Source organism: Rhinopithecus bieti, unplaced genomic scaffold (genome assembly GCF_001698545.2).
Source record: "Rhinopithecus bieti isolate Rb0 unplaced genomic scaffold, ASM169854v2 scaffold_15436, whole genome shotgun sequence".
NCBI classification, from domain to species: Eukaryota; Metazoa; Chordata; class Mammalia; order Primates; family Cercopithecidae; genus Rhinopithecus; species Rhinopithecus bieti.
The window spans coordinates 486774-510381 of NW_016808313.1; the positions used below are offsets into that span (position 1 = coordinate 486774).

A 23608-nucleotide genomic window follows, 5' to 3' on the forward strand; every position below is an offset into this window, starting at 1 on the left:
AAAAAAAAAAAAAAAAAAAAAAAAAAAAAAAAAAAAACTAATTGTTTCTACAAGGTCTAGTTAGTGAACTAGAAGGTAGAATAATTTACTTTAAGGAAAATTTTTTTTATCAACAAATGTTCAGAGTGTTAGTGCTCCACCTTCTGAGTTGAGTGCATGGGGTTAGTGGTGTGATCACACCCCATTCCCTGGGCAGTGGGCAAGAGTTCTCCAGTCTGCTCTGCAGGACACTGAATTGGAACTGCTGGGACTTTCTCCTCTCATGACCTGTGACAGACACTTGGAATGGTGAAGGAGCACTGGACCTGAGCCAAGAGACTTGAATCCTAGATATGGGGACTATTAAGTAGGCGTATGATCTTGGATAAGTTCCTTTCCCTATCTGTGACTCAGTTTCCTATCTGAGGAAAAGTGAATGTGAAATTGTTGCTCTAGATGCTCTCCAAGTTTCTTTATTCTCAGACCCTGTGCTGTTTTGCAGCATATTGCAGCAAGGGGCAGCTGGAGGGTAAGTCAGACATCCACATTCATGTAGTGATTTGTGAGCAATGTGGCGTGGCAGTGGAAACCTGTTGGTTCCACTTACCTCAGCCCAGAGATAAAGTTATTGTCCAATATGTAGGGCTGTTCCTGCCACCAGGAAACATGAAACTTGAGAAATTCATAGGATAATATTAAGACACAGATTACCATCTGGATAGCAAACTGGGGGGTTTCCTTGGGCATTGCCTAAGTGACAGCTCCTAGAGCTATCCATGTTAAACCACCATAACAAAATTAAGTTAGACAGAAATCTTTATGCAAAAAGAACACAAACTGAGAGATAGATTTCTGTTCATCATCATAAACACCTTCTCAGAATATTCCTGTTTTGTCTGCTCAGGCTGCAATAACAAAATGCCATAAACTGGGTGGCTTATAAACAACAAAAATTTATTTCTCAGAGTTCTTGTCGCTAGAAGTTTGAGGTCAGAGTCCAACCATTGTTGGGTTCTGGAGAGACCCCTCTTCTGGGTTGCAGATTGCTGACTTTTCCTTGTATCCTCAAGTGGCAAAAAGAGAATGAGAATGATCTCTGGAGTTCCTTTAAAAGGTCACTGAAAGCGTTCACGAGGGTTCCCCCATTATGACCTAATTACCTCCAAAAGCCTAACCTTTTAAAACACTCACATTAGAGCTTAGGATTTCAACCTATGAATTTCAGGGGGACACAAACCTTCAGTCCATAACAGTCTTAGTCTGCATTTCCCAATTTAAGTATTATTGGCATTTTTGGTGAGGCAAGTTGCTGTATTGCATCTATGGCCTCCCTCCACTAACAACCAGAAAAAAAGAGCCCTCATACATTTACACATATCCCTGAGAGACCAAAAAAAAATAAAAAATAAAAAAATACTCCTGATTGAGAACCAGTGTTCAGTTCAGTGATCATAACCAGACAGCAGATTTGTTAATATTTTCTCCTTTCATTTGTCAACATAGACGATTGTGTTGAAAGGAATCTAAGACATTTATCACAACTCCCTCATTTCATAGCTGAGAAAATTGAGGTTAAGTGCCTTGTTCAAGGCCATGTTGTAGTAACTGGTAGAAGCAGGTTTAGTATCAGGCTTCCTCCCACCCACTGTGGGGTTCTTGTGCTGCCTCATTTGGGGTCATAAACGTGGCCAAAGAGATAGTTGGGAACATGTGAAGGAGTTGGGACTAATAATAGAAATCACGGGGGCGGGGGGTGCCATCTCTAGCTTCCGTAAATGAATTCTCTCCCCAAGGTCCTGAATCTTGGGGTTTTCTAGATGAGCAGTCCCTTAAGCAGTTTCTCTGGTTAAGAGGACTTGAGTACCTTAAGCAGAGGTGATGCTGTGTTTCATGTTCTAAGACACTTTTCTTGGGTTGTGTTTTAATGTATCCAAAATTGAGATCTGATTCACAGTTGATATGGTGAGAAAGCGTTGTATCAAAGTTTAAATGGCCACTTTTTTTTCCTTTTTTGGTGGTCCATAAAATAATGACATATTTTATAAATTAAAGGCAGCTGATATTTGATGAAATCTGATAGATCACTTTCAGGACAAGCTGCAGAGATCATTTCTTTTCTTTTTTTTTTTTTACTTTTAAAAAAATTATTATACTTTAAGTTCTAGGGTACATGTGCATAACGTGCAGGTTTGTTACATATGTATACTTGTGCCATGTTGGTGTGTTGCACCCATCAACTTGTCAGCACCCATCAACTTGTCATTACAGAGATCATTTCTGTTTTAACTGTTCCTAGAGGTGATGCAACATGTGGAAAAAACCTGTCTCTTTAATTGTTTGGTCTATATATGACACAGCAGTACAGATAGTGGACACAAATTGAGGAGTGGCTCTACAAGCAAAGATGATAAGGTATCCAGTTCCTCTCTTTGGTCTCTGGAGTAAGTTTCCTTTAGAGTCCTTTCTGGCCTCTGGTTTTTGCCTGTGGCCTCTTGGATCTGGCCATGGTGCTGACTGCTTGTAGAACTTTAGTACTAATTTCCAGTGAATTCTGGACCTAAAGTCTAAATCCTGGGGTGAATGTTTGCCATGTCTCATTACCTAACTGCTACTCTAGGATAAGCCTTTCAAAGCCAGGTCCAAGGAAGATAACAAAGGAAATGAGAAGATGATTTGAGCTAACTTAGTTTTCAATATGGCTAGTGAAATCAAGTGTGTGGAGGTGCTTACCTGGCAAGTGAAGGGACTGTTGCCCAAACTGTGAAATCTTTTGACACCCTGAAGAACTAAATCATCCAGGGGCCAGCCTGGGGAGAAGACACAACTGTTGACTTTTAGAGCAGAGAGAGTTTGATACAGAGAAGTGATTAGATGGCTGCTGAGGTTGTTGAGATACAAACAGACCGGGCAAGAAAATCTACAAATTAGCAACAAAAGAAAGCTGCTACTACTTGCAAGCTGAGGGACAGAGTGAGGAAATGATGTAACTGCTGCAGGCATCTTGTAGAAGCTGAAGCTGCAGTGGGCCTGTCAGGTATGAGCTGGCACCATGGAGGAGCTGCAGCAGGTGCTATCTGAACTATAGCACTGTTCTCTCCAAAGTAACATCCGTCACTACTGACTTATCCATCAGTCACTGTTTTCAATCTATGCTTATCACTTTTCCCTGTTTAAATTTTATTTAGATTCTAAAATGGCATAGATCATGCTTTATTTCTTTGATATACCTTCTCCAAATAAAGGCAAGTTCCACAAGAGTAAGAGGTCCTGTCTGTTATATTCACTACTGTATTCCCAGAACCAAGAACAATAGTCGCTACAACATTATGTGAAGTAAGTAAATGTTTGCCGAATGCGTGAATGAAAGAATCTCTTCAAATGATATTGTAATTATCTGCCTGTGTGACTATCTCCCTAGCTAGTGACTAGAGTTTTATTTTTCCATTTCCTTTCTTTTGTTTTAAAAAAACAAAACCAAGACTTTTGGTCATTGCTCATATTAATAAGACCCTTTTGCATAGGGTATGTAATATTACTTAGTTGTGATGAAAATATTAATAATTTGAATTTCTTGAATGGATACTATGGTGCTCAGTACAAGAAGCTGAAATTTGGGGAAATAAGTAATTTTTTCCCAAAAGAGCCGGCATTGAATTCCAGGTTTCTTTGACTCAAAGCTCTAGACCATTCTTAACCATTTCCCTTTGTTGGCTCTGCATTATATGTATGTATGTATGTATGTGTGTGTGTATGTATGTATGTATGTATGTATGTATGTATGTATTATTGAGACAGGGCCTCACTCTGTTGCCCAGGCTGGAGTGCAGTGGCTCAATCTTGGCTCACTGCAACCTCCACTTCCTGGGTTCAGGTGATTCTCCTGCCTTAGCCACCCAAGTAGCTGGGATTACAGGTGTGTGCCAACATATCCAGCTAATTTTTGTATTGTTTTTAGTAGAGATAGGGTTTCACCATGTTGCCTAGGCTGGTCTTAAACTCTTGAGCTCAAGCAATCAACCCACCTCAGCCTCCCAAAGTGCTGGGATTGTAGGCGTGAGCCACCATGCCTGGCTGGCTCTGTGTTTAAAAAACTGAAACCAAGTCTCTGCTCTGTCAGCTCTGCTAACCCCTCCTTCACTGTCCATGCTCCTGTCTGCTCTCTTGTGCTAGAATATTTTTCTTTGTCCTTCATTTTAAATTTATGTAAATTTAAATCCATTCTCTTTCTGCAAGCCTTCTTGAGGAAGCCTGCCCTGATCCCCTGAGACCACATTAGATGCCCCTCCACTGTATTCCTTCAGTATCTTGTACTTTACCAAAACACTTCTTAGCCTGTCTTGTAAAGGCCTGTTAATCTTTCTTCTCCTCCACCAGACTGTGGTGAAGACAGGGACTCTGCCTTGTTCACGGATGTATATTAAGCACTTTGCACAACAAATATGTTTAGATGAATACGTGATGATGGAAGTATGAGGATCCTCTACATACTAAAAAATATTTATCCCTGAAGATAAAGCATCTATGTAACTAAGAACTCCTTCATTGGGAAAATAAAATTCAACCTTACAGAAGTTTGGTCTATGTACAACTTCCCAGATGCACATCCATTATATAGAGCAAGGCATTTGATACAAAAAGAAGCAATGTTAACTTAGAACCTGACAGCAAGGTTAAGCTCAGCACCTCTTTACCAGCTGCTGTCATAGCTCATCAGCCACCTATGATTCCTGAAGCTCAGCTGCACCCACAATGGCAAGTTTTTTCTCATTTGCCATGCTTCCCAATAATCTCTTGCTCTAGCTCTCACTGGCACTGATGGAGGTGAAACAGCTGACTGTGAGGGAGGACTCATTGAAAGACTTGATCTAGGACACTGAGCGAAGCCCACACATTGGATGACATTTGTGCTTTGTGAGAGATGCATGACTTTGAATTCACCAGTCTTGCAAACAGAAGGGCTGTTCAGCACTTTGCCTCAGTCCAGGAATAGATGATAGGGAATAGAGGTGGAAGAGAGCACCTTGAGCATGAAGGTAAAGGAGAGACGAATCATGATGCAGATTCCTTTCAGGGGCTCACTGCCTGCTTACCCACTTAGCTGTCCATGGCTCTGGTGCTTAACAGCCATCACACTGATAGAGAGGAGAGAGGCCTGACTTTGTGCTTGGTGGTGTACTTCCCAATGATGCACAACAAGGACCAGTCCTGCGCCTGCCCATCTTAGGTTACCTTATACTCATCCTCACCTTTTCCTCCAGTCATACCATTATTTTTAAAGAGGAAAAGATGGTTGTAAAAAAATTTTCCATTCTCCCACTATTATCAAAACTAGCAGGAATCACTCTGAAGAGCTGGTTGAAATAGTTGAAAAGGCATGAAGATTCTGTTGACTGAAAGTAAGAATGTGCTGTGTTTGCTCACATCTCTTCAGAAGCTCTTACCCAACCTCCTTGTGTGTGCCTGCAGGGGTGGGAGTGTAGGAGTGGGGAAAGAGAGAGGGAGAAACATTCTGGATCAGTGATTCTAAAGGTGTGGTTCCTGGACCAGCAGCAGCAGCAGCAGCAGCAGCAGCAGCAGCAGCAGCAGCAGCAGCAGCAGCAGCAGCAGCAGCATCACCTGGGAAATGGGTAGAAAGAGAAAGTCGCGGACCCCATCCCAGACCCACTGTATCAGCAACTGGTGTTTTCACCAGCCCACTAGGTGATTCGGGGACATGCTCATTTTGAAAACCATGGCCCTAGAGTCCAGACTGTAATTACAGCTGTCTTAGCTTCAGAGTAACAATGTTTTTCCTCTAACCCCTATTTCAACAATAAACTCTGTCTTTTATAAGTAATGACAGTATTGAAGAGTTTTTAATGTTAGAAATTCAAGGCTAACTAATTACACAAAGTGTTTGTGATGGTACTGTCAGCAATGATTTCATCAACATTAAGATAATCTCGAGACACTCAATTTCACCGAAAGGAAATAACCATAAATAATTTCTGAATGGTTGTAGTGGAGTTCACTGCATACAATTATAATCAGTTTATAGCAGTCTAGGGCAAGCTTTCCTTGCAAACAATATTTCTGCTTTCCTCACTTAATCTTGTATTCCCACCCATGACGAAGCATGGCTATGGGAAGGTCTGTCCAAGATTTCTCAGCTGGGAAGCAGCCCAATCTGCCAGGGCTGAGGTCCTCCTGACCAAGTGCTTCCCTCCTTCCCCTAAGCTATCCTTGGAAACTATGTGTTGTAGTCACATGAGGACTGGCTGAATGACAAATTGCTGATTTTATGTGCTCCACAGTGCTGTTCACCTTCTCTGCCCTGTTTGCATTTTATTTTCTTCAGTCTCCCTCCTCTCTATCCCTAATTAGCATAATTTGGGGTTCTCTTTTTCATGACCTGCTCTCCTATCTTCCTATTGAAACATAACTGGATGGGTACTAATGAGAAGGTGGACCGTTGGTAGCATCAATATCAATGTGAAAGAGATTCAGATTGTAGTTCAAAGGAAATACGTTTCATCCCAGGTGAACCCTAACTATGGAGGTAGCTAATAATTTCTATAGTGACTGGAAGTTACTGGTTGGCACTGGTGAATTGATTTGTGAAAAAAATGGAAAGGCAGAACTCTACAGTGCATTTGTTTGTGCAATGCATTGCCAGTGTGGCCTTTGGCTTATTTCTGTTCCTTCTGTATTAACTGAAATACAAGCTATTCAGCAGCTAATTATTAATCTCCCGAGTACTCAATGTTGTTGTGTTGTGGAGGATACAAAGATGATTCAGACTTGACCTCTGTTTTCTGGAAGCTTATTCTAATTATATAGAAGATAAACAAACTTAAAATGCTGATGAAAATTAGCCAGCATTTGTTAATTTCTTACAATTGACTAGATACCGTAAACACTGTTCCCCCTTCAGTTCCTGTAACTATCTTGTTGGGGTAGGTGCTTTAACAAACCCCTTTTTTTTTTTTTTTTTTTGAGACGGAGTCTTGCTCTGTCGCCCAGGCTGAAGTGCAGTGGCCGGATCTGAGCTCACTGCAAGCTCCGCCTCCCGGGTTTACGCCATTCTCCTGCCTCAGCCTCCCGAGTAGCAGGGACTACAGGCGCCCACCACCGTGCCCGGCTAGTTTTTTGTATTTTTTAGTAGAGACGGGGTTTCACCATGTTAGCCAGGATGGTCTGGATCTCCTGACCTCGTGATCCGCCCGTCTCGGCCTCCCAAAGTGCCGGGATTACAGGCTTGAGCCACCAAACAATCCCATTTTATAGATGGGGCTGCCTAGACTTAATGCAGAGGGAATTTTTGCTGTATTAGTCTGTTCTTGCACGGCTATAAAGACATACCGGAGACTGTGAAATTTACAAAGAAAAGAGTTTTGATTGGCTCATGGTTCCAGAGGCTGTACAGGAAGCATGGAGGCATCTGCTTGGCTTCTGGGGAAGTCTCAGGAAACTTGCAATCATAGAGGAAGGTGAATGGGGATCCAGGCATCTTACATGGTGGAGCAGAAGCAAGAGAAGGAGGAAAGAGGTGTCACACACCTTTAAGCAACCTGATTTCATAAGGACTCACTATCATCATGACAACACCAAGGGGGATGGTGTTAAACCATGAGAAACTGCCCCCATGATCCAATCACTTCCCACCAGGCCCTGCCTTCAACATTGAGAATTACAGTTCAACATGAGATTTGGGTGGGACACAGATCCAAACCATATCATTGGCCAAGACCACTAGCTAGTAAGTGACAGAGCAAAATATTTGAGTCCGAAGCATCTTTCTTAATCACTCTGTTATACTGCCTCCAGAAGTAGGTTAAAACAGAATCTTTATATTGGTGTAGTACACTAGTTGTTTTAAAAAAGTTCATGCTTAGAACTTATGATACTGTTGTCCACTAAAATGGTTGGAGAATAATGTAAGACAACATACAAAATTGTCTCCTTGTTTGAATATGCTTCAGTAACTAAAGTATTTGAGATAGACAAACACGTGTTCTGGGTATTTGGAAAGGGAAGAAATTACCATGGACAGGAGCTGAGGGAGGCTGCAAGGAGCAGATAGATTTGGACCTCCCTGTTAGCACAGAACTGTGAACTTAAGAAGCCTTTCTTACTCCCTCAGTCATTCTTTATTCCATTGCTCTGTTTTCTTTTCTGTTTTTCTTTACTCACCATCTTCTAAGGCAGAGGCTGTCTTGATCTTGTCCATTCCTCCTTGTTCTGGGTCTAAAAGAGTGGCTACACGTCGTAGGCACACTGAAGCTGGAGTTGTTAAATGATGGAATTTTCCATATGAGGAGTTTGAGTTTCTTAGCCAGTGGGGATACGTGGTAAGTTCATAAACAGCCAAGAGTCATAATAAAAATATTTGAAATATCTTACACTTTTATTACAACTTTTTTCAAAGTGCATTTGTCTGCTGTGTCTGTATTGTGTTCATAACAATCCTATCAGGGTGGCTTGACAGGTCTTTATTCTTCTGATTTTACAAATAGAAAAGTAGGGTTTAGAGAGGTTCGGTCATTTTTTTTTCTTGAAGTGTACAATTAAGTAGCGTTTAGTGTATTTGGAGTTGTACAACCATCACAGTCAATTTTAGAGCGTTTTTCATCACCCGCCACCCCACCACCAAAAGAAATCCTGTATTCATTAGCAGTGAATCTCCATTTCCTCCCAAACCTCCTCCCAGTCCTAGGCAAGTTAAGGTCATTTGCCTTAGGTCACACAGTTGGTGAGTAGCGGAGGTAAGAACAAAGGCTAGGTATCTGACCCTGTTTTACCTTGCTCTTTTGGATAGCCTGTCAGTGGTTTATGGAATGGACTGGAGTCTGAAGGCATAGACCCGGCTGGGTATGGGCCTCTGCTTTCCTCTCCAAATCAACACAGGGCCTGTTCAGGAACCACAGTGTCTCAGCAAAGGGCTCAAGCAGTCTGATCAGCTGTGGTCATTCAGGCAACCTCTCTCTATGTTTAAGACCACAGTGAATTTGACCAACAAGGACTCACTTTTGCAATGAGAACATTTTGAGTGTTCGTCAACTTACCCACCTCCCTAGCCACTTACAGGATTGTTGTCTTGGTCTTTTTCAATTTGGAGAGATAATTAACCCTTTGTCTTCCAACCCTGGCCTAGAAACAATTTAATTTTCTCAGATAATTTATCCTTCAAAAGACTAGTAATTAATATAGAAAATTGGACTACTCCAAAGAGAGATGGTATTCGATCCACTTAAGTTACTTCCCAAATTAGGACAAACACACTCAAACCATATTCATTTGAACCTAATACAATGTCATGCACATAATACTCTAAGCCTAGTGAACCATAGGGAAGCTGGATTAATGAGCTTTATCTAGACTGAGCTCTGAGCCCCAAACATCTGAATCAACTTGTTATGAGCTCTACAGTCTCCTTCTTGGAGGCCTGCCAAATCAAAACAAAACAAGTTATGGTTTCAGTTAGTATATTTACCCAGGCTTGATTTGAATACAGTGATGGTGGTGGGGAGGAATCTTCTGATATTTCAGTTGCCAGTATTTGCAGTGTCTGACAAATCTGTGTGTAGGTACATGCAGTATACACCCATACTTATCAGTTTGGACTACATGTGGCCATGTTTTTATTAGATAGGAGAGAGAAAGAGATGGAAAAATTCAGAGAGGGAATGATGGAGAGAGAGAGTGCGCGCGCGCGCACGTGTGTGTGTGTGTGTGTGTGTGTGTGTGTGTAGAAGAGAGACAGAGCTAAGGTAGGTGTTAGCTTCAGATCTATCCAAATGTGAAAAGTCCTGAAACTGATGCAAATCCACAGTAATTCTACCAATCAGTCCCAATACTGTCCTGTTTTCCTGAATACCTCCCAAGCACAAGGTCTCCCTTCATGAGCACCAGGCAGCTGAGGAAAGCAAAGGGAGAGGCATCCAGGCTGTGGCTGGCTGCCAGCACTCAGAGTGGAGACACACAGCTCCCCTTTGGGGCCTGCCTGGACGTCTGAGCTGGAATGCCCTGCCTCTGACCTGCCCGGCCCCTCCCCCTGCCTGGCACAGAAACCCCCATCTGCAGTGGACATCTTTGAACAAAGGTGTCTTTCTTGGGACACTTTACCTACGGCCTGACTCCGGCATGCAGCTTGGTTTCTGTCTGCTCTGCTCCTGGAGTGCTTAGTGCACTGTGCTTGGAGATTTTCCTTGCATTCGCCCTGGTGGGGATTGCAGTGGTGGGGCAGGGTAGTTGGGGGGTGTAGCGGGGGAGATGGGAGGGCCTGGGGAGATATGGGGATTTAAAATAAGCTCTGCCCCTTTTGTACTGAAAAGAATGGTTTTTCCAGCAGGAGCTCAGGGTCAACTTTTCACCCCCTCCAGAAAACCTTCTTTCTTTCCTCACTCTTTAATAACAATAATGCTGCCTGCAGTTAGACAGCACCTGATATTTTGCAAGCACCACATATCCTTGGATCTTTACAACAACCCGTGAGGCAAGTCAAGAAGGCAGGGAGAGATAGGGGTTGAAGAAAGAGCATCCCAGCTGTGTGTCCTTGGGCAAAAGATCACCTTACTTTCTTCTTGGGCCTCAGTTTGCTCATTTGTAAAAAACTGATAACAAGGCATTTCCTGCCTCATAGGGTTGTGGTGGAAACAGTGAAACAATGCAATTATAAAGTGATGCCATGACAAGCATTAGATAAGGAATTTTTAATTCATCTCATAGATGTAGAAATTGCATCTCAGAGACATGAGGAATTTTATCCAAGGTCACACAGCTTAGTAGCAAAATTAGGACTAAGATCCAGGTCTCCTATTTTACAGCCAAAATTACTTTCCACCACTCCACACACCTTCCCATAGAAAGAGTAATCTTTAGTGGTTATTAGTAATTAATGGGAGACAAAGCATTTGATTTTCAGCACACTTGGCCCAGGGCATGTACAGGTGACTGTCAGTTGCTTACTATGTCTGATATGCTGGCTAAACAGCCTGTTCCTTTTCTCCCTGCAGGGGTGCCTCTGGGCCTCGTCTTGGAAGTAGACAAACCTTGCATGAAGCCTGACCCTGCCACCTATGCCCTGTGGCTGTTGAGACCAGTTCCTGCACCTCTTTGAGGCTATGTTTATTCCTCGGTTAGGTGGAGTGTTCCAATAAGACCTTCCATGCCATGAAAGGCTGTCTGAGGCCCCAAAGGTCCAACACTCATCTCTGCACACACCTTCTCTCTTTTCTTCCTGTCCTTTGTAACACCTCCTTCCTCCCATTGGGCTTTCTAAATCCTCTCCTTCCTTACCTGGAAGCCTTCTTCATTCATTAACTTCTCTGACTAATCAATACTCCTCTTTTCTAAATGCTCACACTTTTTTTTTTTTTGGTTTTTACTATGCCTGAAGAACTTAACCACATACACTTTTATATACTTTATTATCTTTTACATGCCAACGCACTCTAACTCAGTTTTATGTTCCTTAAGAGCAAGGGGTTCTTCTTCTTTATCCCCTCACAGTGCTAGAAACAGTGCTGAATGTGTAGTGGAATGCCAGGAACATTCATATTTGAGGAGCCTCCATTCCAGGTCAATGTCTTATTTCCATGTCATTAGATATTTTGTGCCCTTGGCATAAAGTGCTCTGTCTCCCCTTTTCTCCCTGGCAACTCCTGGTCACCATTTGTGTCATTCGTTTTCAGCTCAAGTGACACCTGCACTGTGAACCCTTCCCTAGTCCCCTCTCTTAACTCCTCTGTGCAGTTATTATTTTGGTGCTGGGTCTTTCTCCTCTACTAATCACATATCTCTGTGAGAGCAGAGGCTGAATCTTCATCATCCCTGGATCCTAGGATTGTCCCTGTGCAGTGCTCCACACATGAGCCGGTAATAAATGCTTACTGAGTGTAAGACTAAATGAAAGAGCTCCAAGTCAAATCTTTTACCAGAAATTGTTTTTGGTCTGAGTTGAAACTTCCTTGAAGAACTATGTGTCAGACAGTTTCAAAACAGTAGCTACATGGACTTTGCTTTTCTAGAGAACTGCACTTTTTGCCTCTTGGATTTTAAATGCTGCTTTGAGTTCACTGCATTGAGAGCTGACGGCTGCTATTCTCAGGGAGAATGGAATTCTAGTCATACAGTGCAGGGCAGGGACTGAATAGCTTCCTATATATCCTGTCTTCATAAATTCCTCCCTTCTTTCTTTCCCTCCTCCCTCCCCTCACAACAAATCCCAGACCCTTCCTCTACTCCCCCTGTCTAAAAGACATTTATGAGGCTCATCACTGGGGAAGCATCTGAGGCCCGTTCCTGCCTCTCCCTGCCCTAGCATGAAGGTCTGTCATCCCCTCCCTCATCCTCGCCTCCTAGGCCAAACTCAGATATCTCTTGCCCTGTTTATGGGCCGTTGGGATTTTTCCAACAACCTGAAATGAATCTCTGAGGCCCCACAGGTAGTGCAGCTCCGTCTCTGAGCCATAAACCATGGCTGGGTCTTTCATCTGCCATTGCTTATGTCATAAACGAGTGGGAGGAACAGCAAGGGGGAAAAAACAGCCCTGAGCCATTCCAGATTTTTTTTTTTAAAGAAAGGGGAAAGAAAGGCCCTGAGAAACATGTTCAAACTTTGTGCCAAGCAAATTCATTTCACTCTGGTAGGCTGTGTGTGGAGACTTAATCTCTGGACTTCCCCACTAGGAGTCAGATTTATGCTGTGTTTGTGTCTAAATGGCCTCCAGGGATGCTGACATTTGTTGTTGGAGAGCAGCGAGTGGTGTTCCTTTCATCTCCGCTGAGGGGTGTCAGCTTAAATTATGAGGGATCGCTCTGGCCTGCATCTGGGAGTGGGAGTCTCTGGCAAAGGAGAGGGGCCGCCTCTCCCTCCACTTCACTGCTCTGCTGTTTAAAGGTTTTTCTTCATCTTCTGCTCTCCAGTACTCCTCTTGGTTCTGGGGGCAATCTCCTGGCTCTTTTAGAAATGTCCTTTCTCGTGAACAAATTGATCAGTGTAAATTTTAGGCACTGCATATTTTCATGGCGAAACTGAGATCCGAGTCAGGCAGGTCTGCCCCTGCTGAAAGAGAAAACAAAAGCCTCAGTGAGTACCCCAAGAGCAGCTTGGAAAATCCCCAGGAGAGTCAGAAGGCACCATTATACCCATAATATTTACAACACAGTAGATGGAAGCTGGGTGATGGTTAACAAGGGTCCAGATTCCTGTTGGCAGCTGGGTTGTGGCATCTGTCTGTACTTTGAGAGGTGCCAAAAGCTTCCTCTGTTCCTCTATCTTCAGAATCTCTCTGGCTCAGATGTGCCAGGATGCCCAAAATTCCACATTGGTGACTGTTGGGTAGTGGCATTTCTTATTAAATGCATATATGTTATTGATTGTGGGAGAGAACACATCAAACCATGCTAACCATGAGCAGTGCTTCCTGCCTTGAGTCAGAGCTGGAAGAACGGGACACAGGATGTGTAAGTTTTGATGAAGAACAAGAGGTCAGGAGAGGTCTAGGGCAGGGGTTAGCAAACTGTGGTATGCAGGCCAAATCTGGCCTGATGCCTGTTTTTGAAATACAGTTTTATTGGAACACAGCCATGCCCATTCACATTGTCTGTGGTTGTTTCTGTGCTATAATTGCAGAGTTGAGTAGTTGCAACAGAGACTGTGAGGCATGCAAAGACTAAAATATTTACTCTCTGGCATTTTCAGGAAATGTCTGTAGACTCCTGGTCTAGAGCATGAAGTGCTTCTTAGAAAGCAAAATGGAAGGTGTAAAGGGACAGAAGAGATATCAAATAACAGGAAAGAGGACTCAAAGAAAGAAAATGCACCACAAAAGCAAGAGAAACACTCCAGAGACAAACCACCACTACTGCTGCTACCGTTAACCCTGAGCAATATGGGTTTGAACTGTGCAGGTCCACTTATATGTGTTTTTTTCTTTTTTTGACCAAATGCAGACAGTATTCAAGGGCTGTGAAACCCACATATATGCACTGTGGGAGACCCACCTTTCCTATAGCCAGGTTAGGCAGGACCAACTGTGGGACTTGTGTATGCACAAGTTTGAGTATGCACCTGAGTATATGCAGGAGTCCTGGAACCAATCCTTCTCCTCTTTCCCCTTCTCTTCTCGTTTTGAAAACAAATATGTTTTTCTCTTTTCTTGCGGGGATGTGGAGAGAGGGAAGGAGCAGCCACCTGTGGTGCTCACCACCTCCCCCAAAACTAGGCCCCAACGGCTAACCTAGGAGGTGTTCTCTTCCCCTCTCTTCTCTGTTGGTTCACGATGGCACAGCAGTTCTTTGGGGATGTACACACGTCCCAGGCAAGGCTGAGTACAGCAACAGCAGTAGGAGGACCCCAGAGGGGCCTTAGCCATCCTGCCTCTGGGGCTCTGAACAAACTTCAGAAATTGCACCTTCCTTCTTCAACCAGCTCCAACTCCCCCTCCCTCTGTTGCTCTCCCTTCTCACAGGCACGCAAGCAGAGTCCACAAAACCAGCTCTACATGTTGGCTAGGGTCATATCTGCAAAGAGAGAGAATTGAACACCTGTAGTGTAAAACCTTAACTGAGACTTCCCACTGATCTGAGATTGTAATTAACTGACAACACATGTCAGAACTAAGAATATGTCTTTTATGCTGAAATAATAATGATTATTATTATTTATTAAATGCCAGTTATTTCTGAATGGTGCTAAATCCTTTACATATACCATCCCATTTAATTCCAACAACACTGTTACTTTCTCTGATGAGAAAATTGAGTCTTGAGGATGTGTTCAGAATCAAACACAGTAACTGGCAGAGCTAGAATTTCAACCTGAGTTTATATAATGCTAAAGATACATTTGTAGATACCATGTCACATTGCTGTCCTGGATGGTATCAATATAAATGAATGATTGTCATTAGTTTAGACTTTACATTTTCATTAGTTATGTTATCCAGCTTATCAATATACGTTTGCATCAAACTATGTGAGGAATGACTGTAAAAGGATCAATGCAAGTACTGTTTTATTGAAAAGACTGGTATGAGGCATGAGGTTTCTGGAGACAATACAATTGCATTTTAAAATATATTCTCTACTGGGGATTTCCCAACTCTCTTTAGTGAGCCCGGCCTGCAGACTCAGCCTCTTTTCTTGCCTACCTTGAAGGAGATCTGCATGATCCCTGGGGTGGGGCATTAGCTCCATTTCCTCAGAAATGTCACTGAAGTCATCACTAGTGCTAGAGGGGCATCGTTTTTACCCCTGGGAGTCCACCACCAGAGAGAATTGCTGGCCTCACTAAACACCAAAGTTTGAGGTGCCTCTGAGCAGTAGGATCAATAGGGTCTAGCAAGGGCAAATCTGTGCCGTCAATGGCTTTCTTTTTTCTACATTTTATCCTCTTGTGGGATCTTCTTATTTTCCTGAGGCTCTTAGTTCTTAAGTGCTTGTTTTTTCCTTGCCATTCTGAAAACCTTCTAGGAAGATTTTATAATCACACCAAGGTTATATCTGAGATCAGCTTACCACGTCACCCCCTGGAAAACAGCAACCTCAGACTTTAAGATGCCAGAGTAGCCACCCCTTATCATGAGGATTCTTGCTTTAACTTTCTTCTTTAATCTTGTGGGGGCTTTTATTTGTACTATTGAGAGTGGTGAGGCAGAAGGAAAAGACACCCTTTTCATACCATCTATTAAGGGCTGCCTGAGTGCCAGGACTGTGTTAGTTGCTTTACACACAACAACCCTACTTCTGTGACACCCACTGTGTGGTATTATTGTTGTTGCTATGTAGATATGGAAACCAAGGCTCAGCAACATGACATAATTTGCACAGGGCCATACTTACAGCATGGGGTCAGAACTGGGATGGAAACCTAGGTCTGCCTGTATCGGTCTCTTTTCAATTATATTGAAAGGGCCATGTCCTCAAGGAACTCACAATTTAGTGTTCCCTTCATGTTCAACCTTGTTTGTTCAAATGTTCATGGAAAGAAGCAGCCATTGTCCTTTCAGATTAAATAAGTTTTTTGGATCTGGCAGAGCCAAAATTGAGAACTCAGCTAATGTCTACACTAAAACAGCATGTGCCCATGAGCATCCTTCACAGAGGAGGGCAGGAGGAAAGAGAAAGGATGTGTAGCTCACACACAGTGGGTCCTTTCTTTTTTTTTTTTTGAGATGGAGTCTCGCTCTGTCGCCCAGGCTGGAGTGCAGTGGCGCGATCTCAGCTCACTGCAAGCTCCGCCTCCTGGGTTCACGCCATTCTCCTGCCTCAGCCTCCTGAGTAGCTGGGACTACAGGCGCCCGCCACCACGCCCGGCTAATTTTTTGTGTTTTAGTAGAGATGGGGTTTCACCGTGTTAGCCAAGATGGTCTCGATCTCCTGACCTCATGATCCACCCACCTCGGCCTCCCAAAGTGCTTGGGATTACAGGCGTGAGCCACCGCGCCCGGCACAGTGGGTCCTTTCATCTTTGCTTTCTTGAAGTGGCCAGAAGGGACTAGCACAGGGGAAAGCCATTGAGGCAAAGATGTTCACTGGAAAAAAGAGGGTAGTTCAGCTCTTTGAGAACCCAGAGAAAAATTAGGTTCTTGTTAGATCATTTGGGCATAGAATTGCCTATGGCTTTTATTATTATTATTTTGTTTCGGAGACAGTCTTGCTCTGTCACCCAGGCTGGAGTACAGTGGTGTGATCTTGGCTCGCTGCAACCTCTGCTTCCCGGATTCAAGCAATTCTCCTGGATCAGCCTCCCAAGTAGCCAGGATTACAGGCGCCTGCCACCATATCCAGCTAATTTTTTGTATTTTTAGTAGAGACAGAGCTTTGCCCAGGCTGGTCTCAAACTCCTGAGCTCAGGCAATCCACCCACCCCGGCCTCCCAAACTGTTAGGTTTATAGGCATGAACCACCACACTTGGCCTGCCTATGGCTTTTAATGCCAAAAGTAAAAAGAAGTCTCTCTTACACAGGTATGTCCCAGACCCTAGAAGCACTTTCTCAGGAGTGTGATGTCTGTGGAATGTAAGAAGTAGCTTGAAAAAAAAAAAAAGTGACATATACTAGAGGTTTTATTTCCCTTCAGAGTTAACCCTCGTGTTGTTCACTGCTTGTAGAGTTGAAGTATTTCAAATAGTTAGACAATTACTTTAACAGTAGAGAGTTACTTACTTTACAGAAAAGCAATGTTGACTAGTTATCGGTGTTATCTGTCTGTTCTGAATTATCTGTACTGGCAGATGATCTAATGCTTTTCTCTATGGCCTTTTTAATAGTAGTATTTTCTACCACTTGGCAGTAACTAGAGTTTCAGACATAGTCTCTAGGTCTAGTCTTGAAAAATGATGTCTAAGAAATAATATTAATCATCAACACTACTTGAGCACTTATTATATGTCAAGGCTCATTGGCATTTAGGGCACTCAGTGCCGTATTAGTATAAACTCATTTAATCCTCACAGCAACCCCAATGAAGTAGATTCTCGTATATATCACTATTTTGCAGAAGAGTACGTTTAGTCCTAGAGAGTTAAGTAACTTGCCTGTATTAGTCCATTTTCACACTGCCATAAAGACGTACCTGAGACTGGGTAATTTATAAGGAAAAAAAACTTAATTGACTCACAGTTCTGCATGGCTGGGGAAGCCTCAAGGGACTTTCAATCATGGCAGAAAGTGAAGGGGAAGAAGGCAGGTCTTACCATGGCAAAGCAGGAGAGAAAGAGTGCAAAAGAAGCCACACACTTTTAAACCATCAGATCGTGTGAGAACTTACTATCACAAGATCAGCACAGGGGAAACCGCCCCCATGATCCAATCACCTCCCACTATGTCCCTCCCTCAACATGTGAAGATAACAATTCTGCGGACCCAGAGCCAAACCATATCATTGCCCAAGGCCACACAGCTAGTAAATGTGGAGCCAGGATATGATGCTGTGATAAAGCCTGAGGTGTAATGGTGGACTTTCTGCTGCCTGTCTCTGGGTTTTAGAAGTATTTTTCTTGGCCTCTTCCTGGAAACTTTCAAATCAATACTACATAGGTTATTGCTCTCATACATAAAGGCATCCTGGAAATGTGGTCCTGGAGGACTTGCTATGGAATAACATACAGCTCTAGGAACTGGCTTTCAGGGACTGACAACATTGTCTTTTGCTTCTTTTAGGTAAAAGTGATGATGAAGAAAGTCTTTGCAAGTCAGCCCACGGGGCAGGGAAAGGAACTGCTGAGGAAGGCAAGGACCATAAGCGCCCCAAACGTCCGAGAACCATCTTGACAACTCAACAGAGGCGAGCATTCAAGGCCTCATTTGAAGTATCCTCCAAGCCGTGCAGGAAGGTATAGGAGGGAGCAGGGAGGAAAAGGAGCTGGGCCCCACTTCTCTGTGTGCACTCAGAACCCTCTGGGATCTCAGTGGACATTGGGGGTCAGAGTGGTGAGGCAGGCTGTTTAGACAGAGCCTGCACAGGTGGCTCAAGCCCTGTTGGAGACTCCAGAGATCACTAAGCTATGGCCAGGATGTGAAAGACTCTCCCCATGCTTTCATGCATGCACACCAACTCCACCTTTCATTTCATGGAGCATACCTTTCATTTCATGGAGCACAATGGGAACAGTAATAATGATAGGTGCCCATTGTGGTGTAGACCCAGATGCTGTAAAACAAAGAGTATAAAAACACAGTGGCTTGCAGTATGTACTCTTTTTTGAGTCTGGCTTTTTCCACTTGGTGTGATGATTTGGGGATTGATTCATTCCTATTTCAGCATTCCACTGTAGAGGTGTGCCATGGTTGGTTTGTCCATGCACCTGTTGATGGGTGTTTGGGGTTGTATCTAGTTTGGGACTGTTTCAAATAGGACTGCTATGAACATTCATGTAAAAAAATACAGTGGTTTAATGAGACAGGAGTTTATTCTCTTCTGTCACAGTCTAGAGGTGAGCAAGGCAAGGCTGGTGGGTGGCCCTGTTATCCATCTCCTGGGTTCAAGTGACTGTTCCAGTTGTCACCATGTTTCTGGTCACCAGGTAGAGAAAGAGGAAATGGAGGGCAAGCACCCTGCTTTTTAACGATGTATCCAGGGGTTGCTCAAATCATTTCTCCTCATATATGTTGGCCAAAATGTAGTCCTGTGGCCACACTTCCTGCAGGGAAAGTTGGGAAATGAGTCTGTCTGGGTGACCAAGAGCCTTGCTAAACTTAGTGATTCAATTACTCATAGGAGGAAGAAAGAATAGATATTGGGGACAATTAGCAGTTTCTGCCATAAATAGCAGCGCCCATTTATTGAGTACTTATTGTTTATCGACTGCCTGTCATATACTCAGTACTATCTTTTACATGGTAAAAATAAAGAAAACAGGGTATTCTTTACTGAAATTCATAAGGGAAATACATTTTGAAAAAATGTTAGCATTATTTTTCCTGCATCCTTTTCTGTATTAGACAGCTTTGTCTGTGATAAAACAAACAAACAAAAAGTCATCATGGCTCCCAACAAGCATGTATTTTCCCTTCTTGGACTGTGCATTGGCTGTGGCCCAGTGGGGTGCAGGTTCCAGCCTGCTCCACCTGTCTGTCATTCGAGGGTCCAGGCTGAAAGAGCAGCCCTCTCCTGGGCATGTTGTTCTCATGAGGATGGCAGGAGGCAAGAGGCCAAGTCAAAGTGAGAAGCCCATCGAAAACCTCTTGCTGGATATCAGACATATCACATCCCACAGGCCAAAGCAAGGCATGGGCTTAGCCCAGCATAGGTGCAGTGCTCCACCACAGAGCAGGGGAGGGAAGGATAGATATTTATTGAGCAATAGTCTAGCCTATCACAACTTCTGACTTTCAGAAAGATTCAGTTGCAGACTCACTTTTTCTGCCCTTTCAGCTCCTTATGCTCCAAGAGAGGTACGGTAGAAAGTGAAATGCCCCCAAATTGGGCTTGCACCAGGACAAATTACAATCTTCCTCACTTATTTACTTCTTCCATGTATACTAAACTCCCAGCCCATGTATGGCTTTGTGCTGGGTGCTTGTCCTGGGCAGCTTCCAGGTAACCAGCAAGAAGGAGATGCGTGTACACATTACTGTAACACCAGAGAGGGGGCTCTGAGGACCATAACACAGGGGAAGCCAGGAAGCAAGGGAAGGGAAAGGTCACTTTGGTCTAGGCAATCAGGCAAGGCTTTGTGGAACAGGTGGCTTTTGAGCTGGGCCTCTGAGGAATGGATAGGGTTTCAGCAGGTGGAGGTGGGCCCCTGAGTACACTCCTATTTTAGTTGGCTTAGCAGAAGGATGTGCTGTAAAAACCTGTTCTAATCATTCCACTTCTAAGCCTTGCCCCAAGTGGCATGATAAAGGGGAAGTATTTCTCAAGGCCTCAGTTTGCTCTACTCACACGTTTATTCAAGGAGCTCTTTCAATCCCATCTCCTCCCCAGGATCTAATCAAGAGAGGGCAGTGTCTCTCAGGCCCCCTCTGAAAATCTGTGCTTCTTGCCCTTTCTTTTCTCGACACCTTGCCAGACCTCACTGTGTGCCTGTATGGTGGGCAGATGTTTACATGTATCTCTTTATTATCTGGATCCCAGTTGTCCTGTCTCCGCCACAGCCCTAGCACACATGCTGGCCTCCGAGTTGTCTACCTGGCTCTGCCGGATTCCAGATGGCTCTCATCTCATTCTCTTTGGGCAGGGCTCACTTGGGGTAGCAGTCAATATGGATATTTGTGAAACACCCAAAGTTACATAGAGACATGAGGGACAAAACCAAAAATTAAGGTCAATGAATTTAGGCAAGAGAGGAGAGCAAGACAGAGCCATTTGTTTTTCCAAAGTGATTTTCACTCTCAGATCTCCTGAAGTAGGTCAATGCATATGCATGGCTTATAGCTAAAGCACAACAATAGACTAATGTCTAAACCACTTGAAGGCCTAATTTCCAGAGCAAGAGAAATCCAGAAACACCTCTTGGGAATGCACATGTAAATTAATAATTATTCTTTTGTTTCTTTACCTGGTGAAGGACTTTCTCTCTACCTGAAGGGAAGTAATGGTTCGTGTTTGTGTTTATGTTCAACATTAAAAACTATACAGCTCCTAGAGCAGATACAGTCTTTTGGCCTCCTCATGTATTATAAAAAAGACGTTCTACCTCCTACCCTGAGATGCCAATGTGCCTACATTTCTCATATTCAATTTTTCCAAGGTGAGAGAGACTCTGGCTGCAGAGACAGGGCTGAGTGTCCGTGTTGTCCAGGTGTGGTTCCAGAACCAGAGAGCGAAGGTAACCTTTTTCTTACTTTTATCTGTCCCCGTGTTGCTGGTTTCCTGAAATAATCACAGTAGAACATTGTACTTGCTGCCAGGTTTTCTCACCTTAGCTCATTGGATAGAGTAGTTCTCTTGATTCAAAAATTCTGTTATCAATAGTTATTTTGGCCACAGCAGCCCTGCAGGAGGGGAGAGAGAAGATATTTGTTTTAGTGAAATTGCTTGTATTTTCCTAGTGGCCATGACTGTGAATTTGGCCAGCCATCTGTGTCTTTTGGTAAAAGCATGTTCTTTAATTCATATTTATTTAACACAAATACCAGAGTTGTTTTAAAAGTAGCATGCATACGACTGGTCCAAGACAATGTTATGACAGGGTGGAATGAGTGCCTTTTCTTACTTCTCCCAGGGCCCAGCCCTCACTAACATAGGCCCAAGCCGTCATACTGTCCTCTGGATCCAATGAAGCTCTATATTCCCTCATCATGGTTTTAGTTTTAGACCTTTTACTCATTCATCTTCCTACCTCTAAAAATACATGTGTCCTGTGGACTGTTTCTCAAGAGCCCTGATCTTTAGTGGATGGATATGAGGAAAAAACAAACTCTGTATTTCCTCTGCTCTTACACTACAACAATCAGTGCAGAATGCTTCTGTGACAAAATATGTGGAGATATTCTCCATATGCCAAGCAGGCAATCAATTGTGCAGTGGATACCAACTGGGTGTCCTCTAATTCTGACACTCTCTACCTGGAAATAGTGTCAGACTTCACAGGTTGAGGGTTCGGTCCCACAAGACTGCCCTCCCCTTCAAATGCCAATTGCAAGCTCCAGGTTGTTTTACCTGTGCTTCGGATCAGCTAGCTATAAATTGGGATTCCTGTGACCCCACTCCTTGGGTTTGATTAATTTGCTAGAGCATCTCACAGAACTCAGGGAAATATTTACTTATATTTACTGCTTTATTATTAAGGATATTACAACAGATGCAAATGAAGTGATGCATATTGCGAGAAACGGGGGAAGGGTGTGAAGCTTCCATGCCCTCCCTGTGCACCCCAATCTCCAGGAATCTCCGTGTATTCAGCTGTCTGGAAGCTCTCGATCCCCATCCTTTTGGGGTTTTATGGAGGTTTCATTATGTAGGCATGATTAATTAAATCACTGGCCATTGATGGTCAATTTAACTTTCAGCCCATCCCTTTTCCACAGAGGTTTGGAGGTGGGGCTGAATGTTCCAACCATCTAATCACACCCAGGTCTTTCTGATTATCAGCCTCTACTCTGAAGCTACCTAGAGGCTGACAGCGGTCAGTCAGTCATTAACATTCAAATAGGTATTGCTTTAGAGAGTCCAAAAATTTTAGGAATCGTATGCCGAAAAACAGGGTCGACAACCAAATATATACTTTACAGTATCACAGGTTATCTCTTTATTTGATCATGATTGGTTAAGGTAGCATTTCCCTAAATGACATCCTCAGAACAGGGCTATTGATGTGTTATTCCACCAAAGAAAGACTCCATGGTGCAATAAGTTGCAGAGGCCCTATAGTCTATGGATTCATAAAGCACAGGGGCCCATTTAAAGGTCTGAAAAATCTTGCAATAGAGAAAATGTTTACAAAAATCTAGTGTTTCCTATGGACAGGCACATACACACACTCAAAGTATATGTCAACATCTCATGGAACCCTAGTGCTCTATGAAACACAGTTTGAGAAACATTGAGTTAAAATATTCCTTCAGGGAAGCTTGCATGTTAGTAGGGTACTTTGGAAGAGGCATGAATGTCTGGATAGGCTCATCTCAAACTTAAGGGCCAGCAGACAGGGAGGGGGAAAGGAACAGCCTCTTGGCTGATCCCAAATCACAACCTGTCAGTATCCTCTTGTTCCATACATCTAGCCTGGGCTGCAAATTTCACAGTCACACACTTATTACCTAATGTAAAATGGTCACACCACAAGCAGCAAGTTTTGTTTGCTGAGGGAAAATCCCTGTTTCTGCTAAGACAAGCTGCATCCCTGCTTCCCAGTCTGCTGTCTTTATACTGCTGCAGAGTAGAAGAGCTCTCAGCTGCAATGCTTCTAGTACATGGGGCTGGCCACTGAGGCTCCTTTCCTAAGTAAGAGCTAGAGCTTTGCCAACAAGCCCTCTCCCAGGGGAGGCGTCACTTCCAGGCCCCCACCCTACCATGTGAACATGCTACAGGTCACCTGACTTCTAATCCTGTGGTCCTCTCCTTATCAGATGAAGAAGCTGGCCAGGCGACAGCAGCAGCAGCAGCAAGATCAGCAAAACACCCAGAGGCTGAGCTCTGGTAAGCTGGTGCCTCCTCCCAGGCAGTTCTGGCTGGAATCCAGGCTGTTCCTACCAGAGG

At 43.6% G+C, this 23608-nt stretch overlaps 1 protein-coding gene across 1 annotated transcript in view; it reads left to right on the forward strand.

Annotated features, from left to right (window-relative positions):
* The window catches only part of LMX1A (LIM homeobox transcription factor 1 alpha), a 165322-nt gene that overhangs the window by 135581 nt on the left and 6133 nt on the right, over window positions 1–23608 (forward strand). The window contains exons 4-6 of the mRNA XM_017886421.1: window positions 18127–18299; window positions 21159–21236; window positions 23479–23548. Coding sequence (XP_017741910.1) covers window positions 18127–18299; window positions 21159–21236; window positions 23479–23548 — 321 coding nt within the window. The remainder of the gene's footprint in view (window positions 1–18126; window positions 18300–21158; window positions 21237–23478; window positions 23549–23608) is intronic.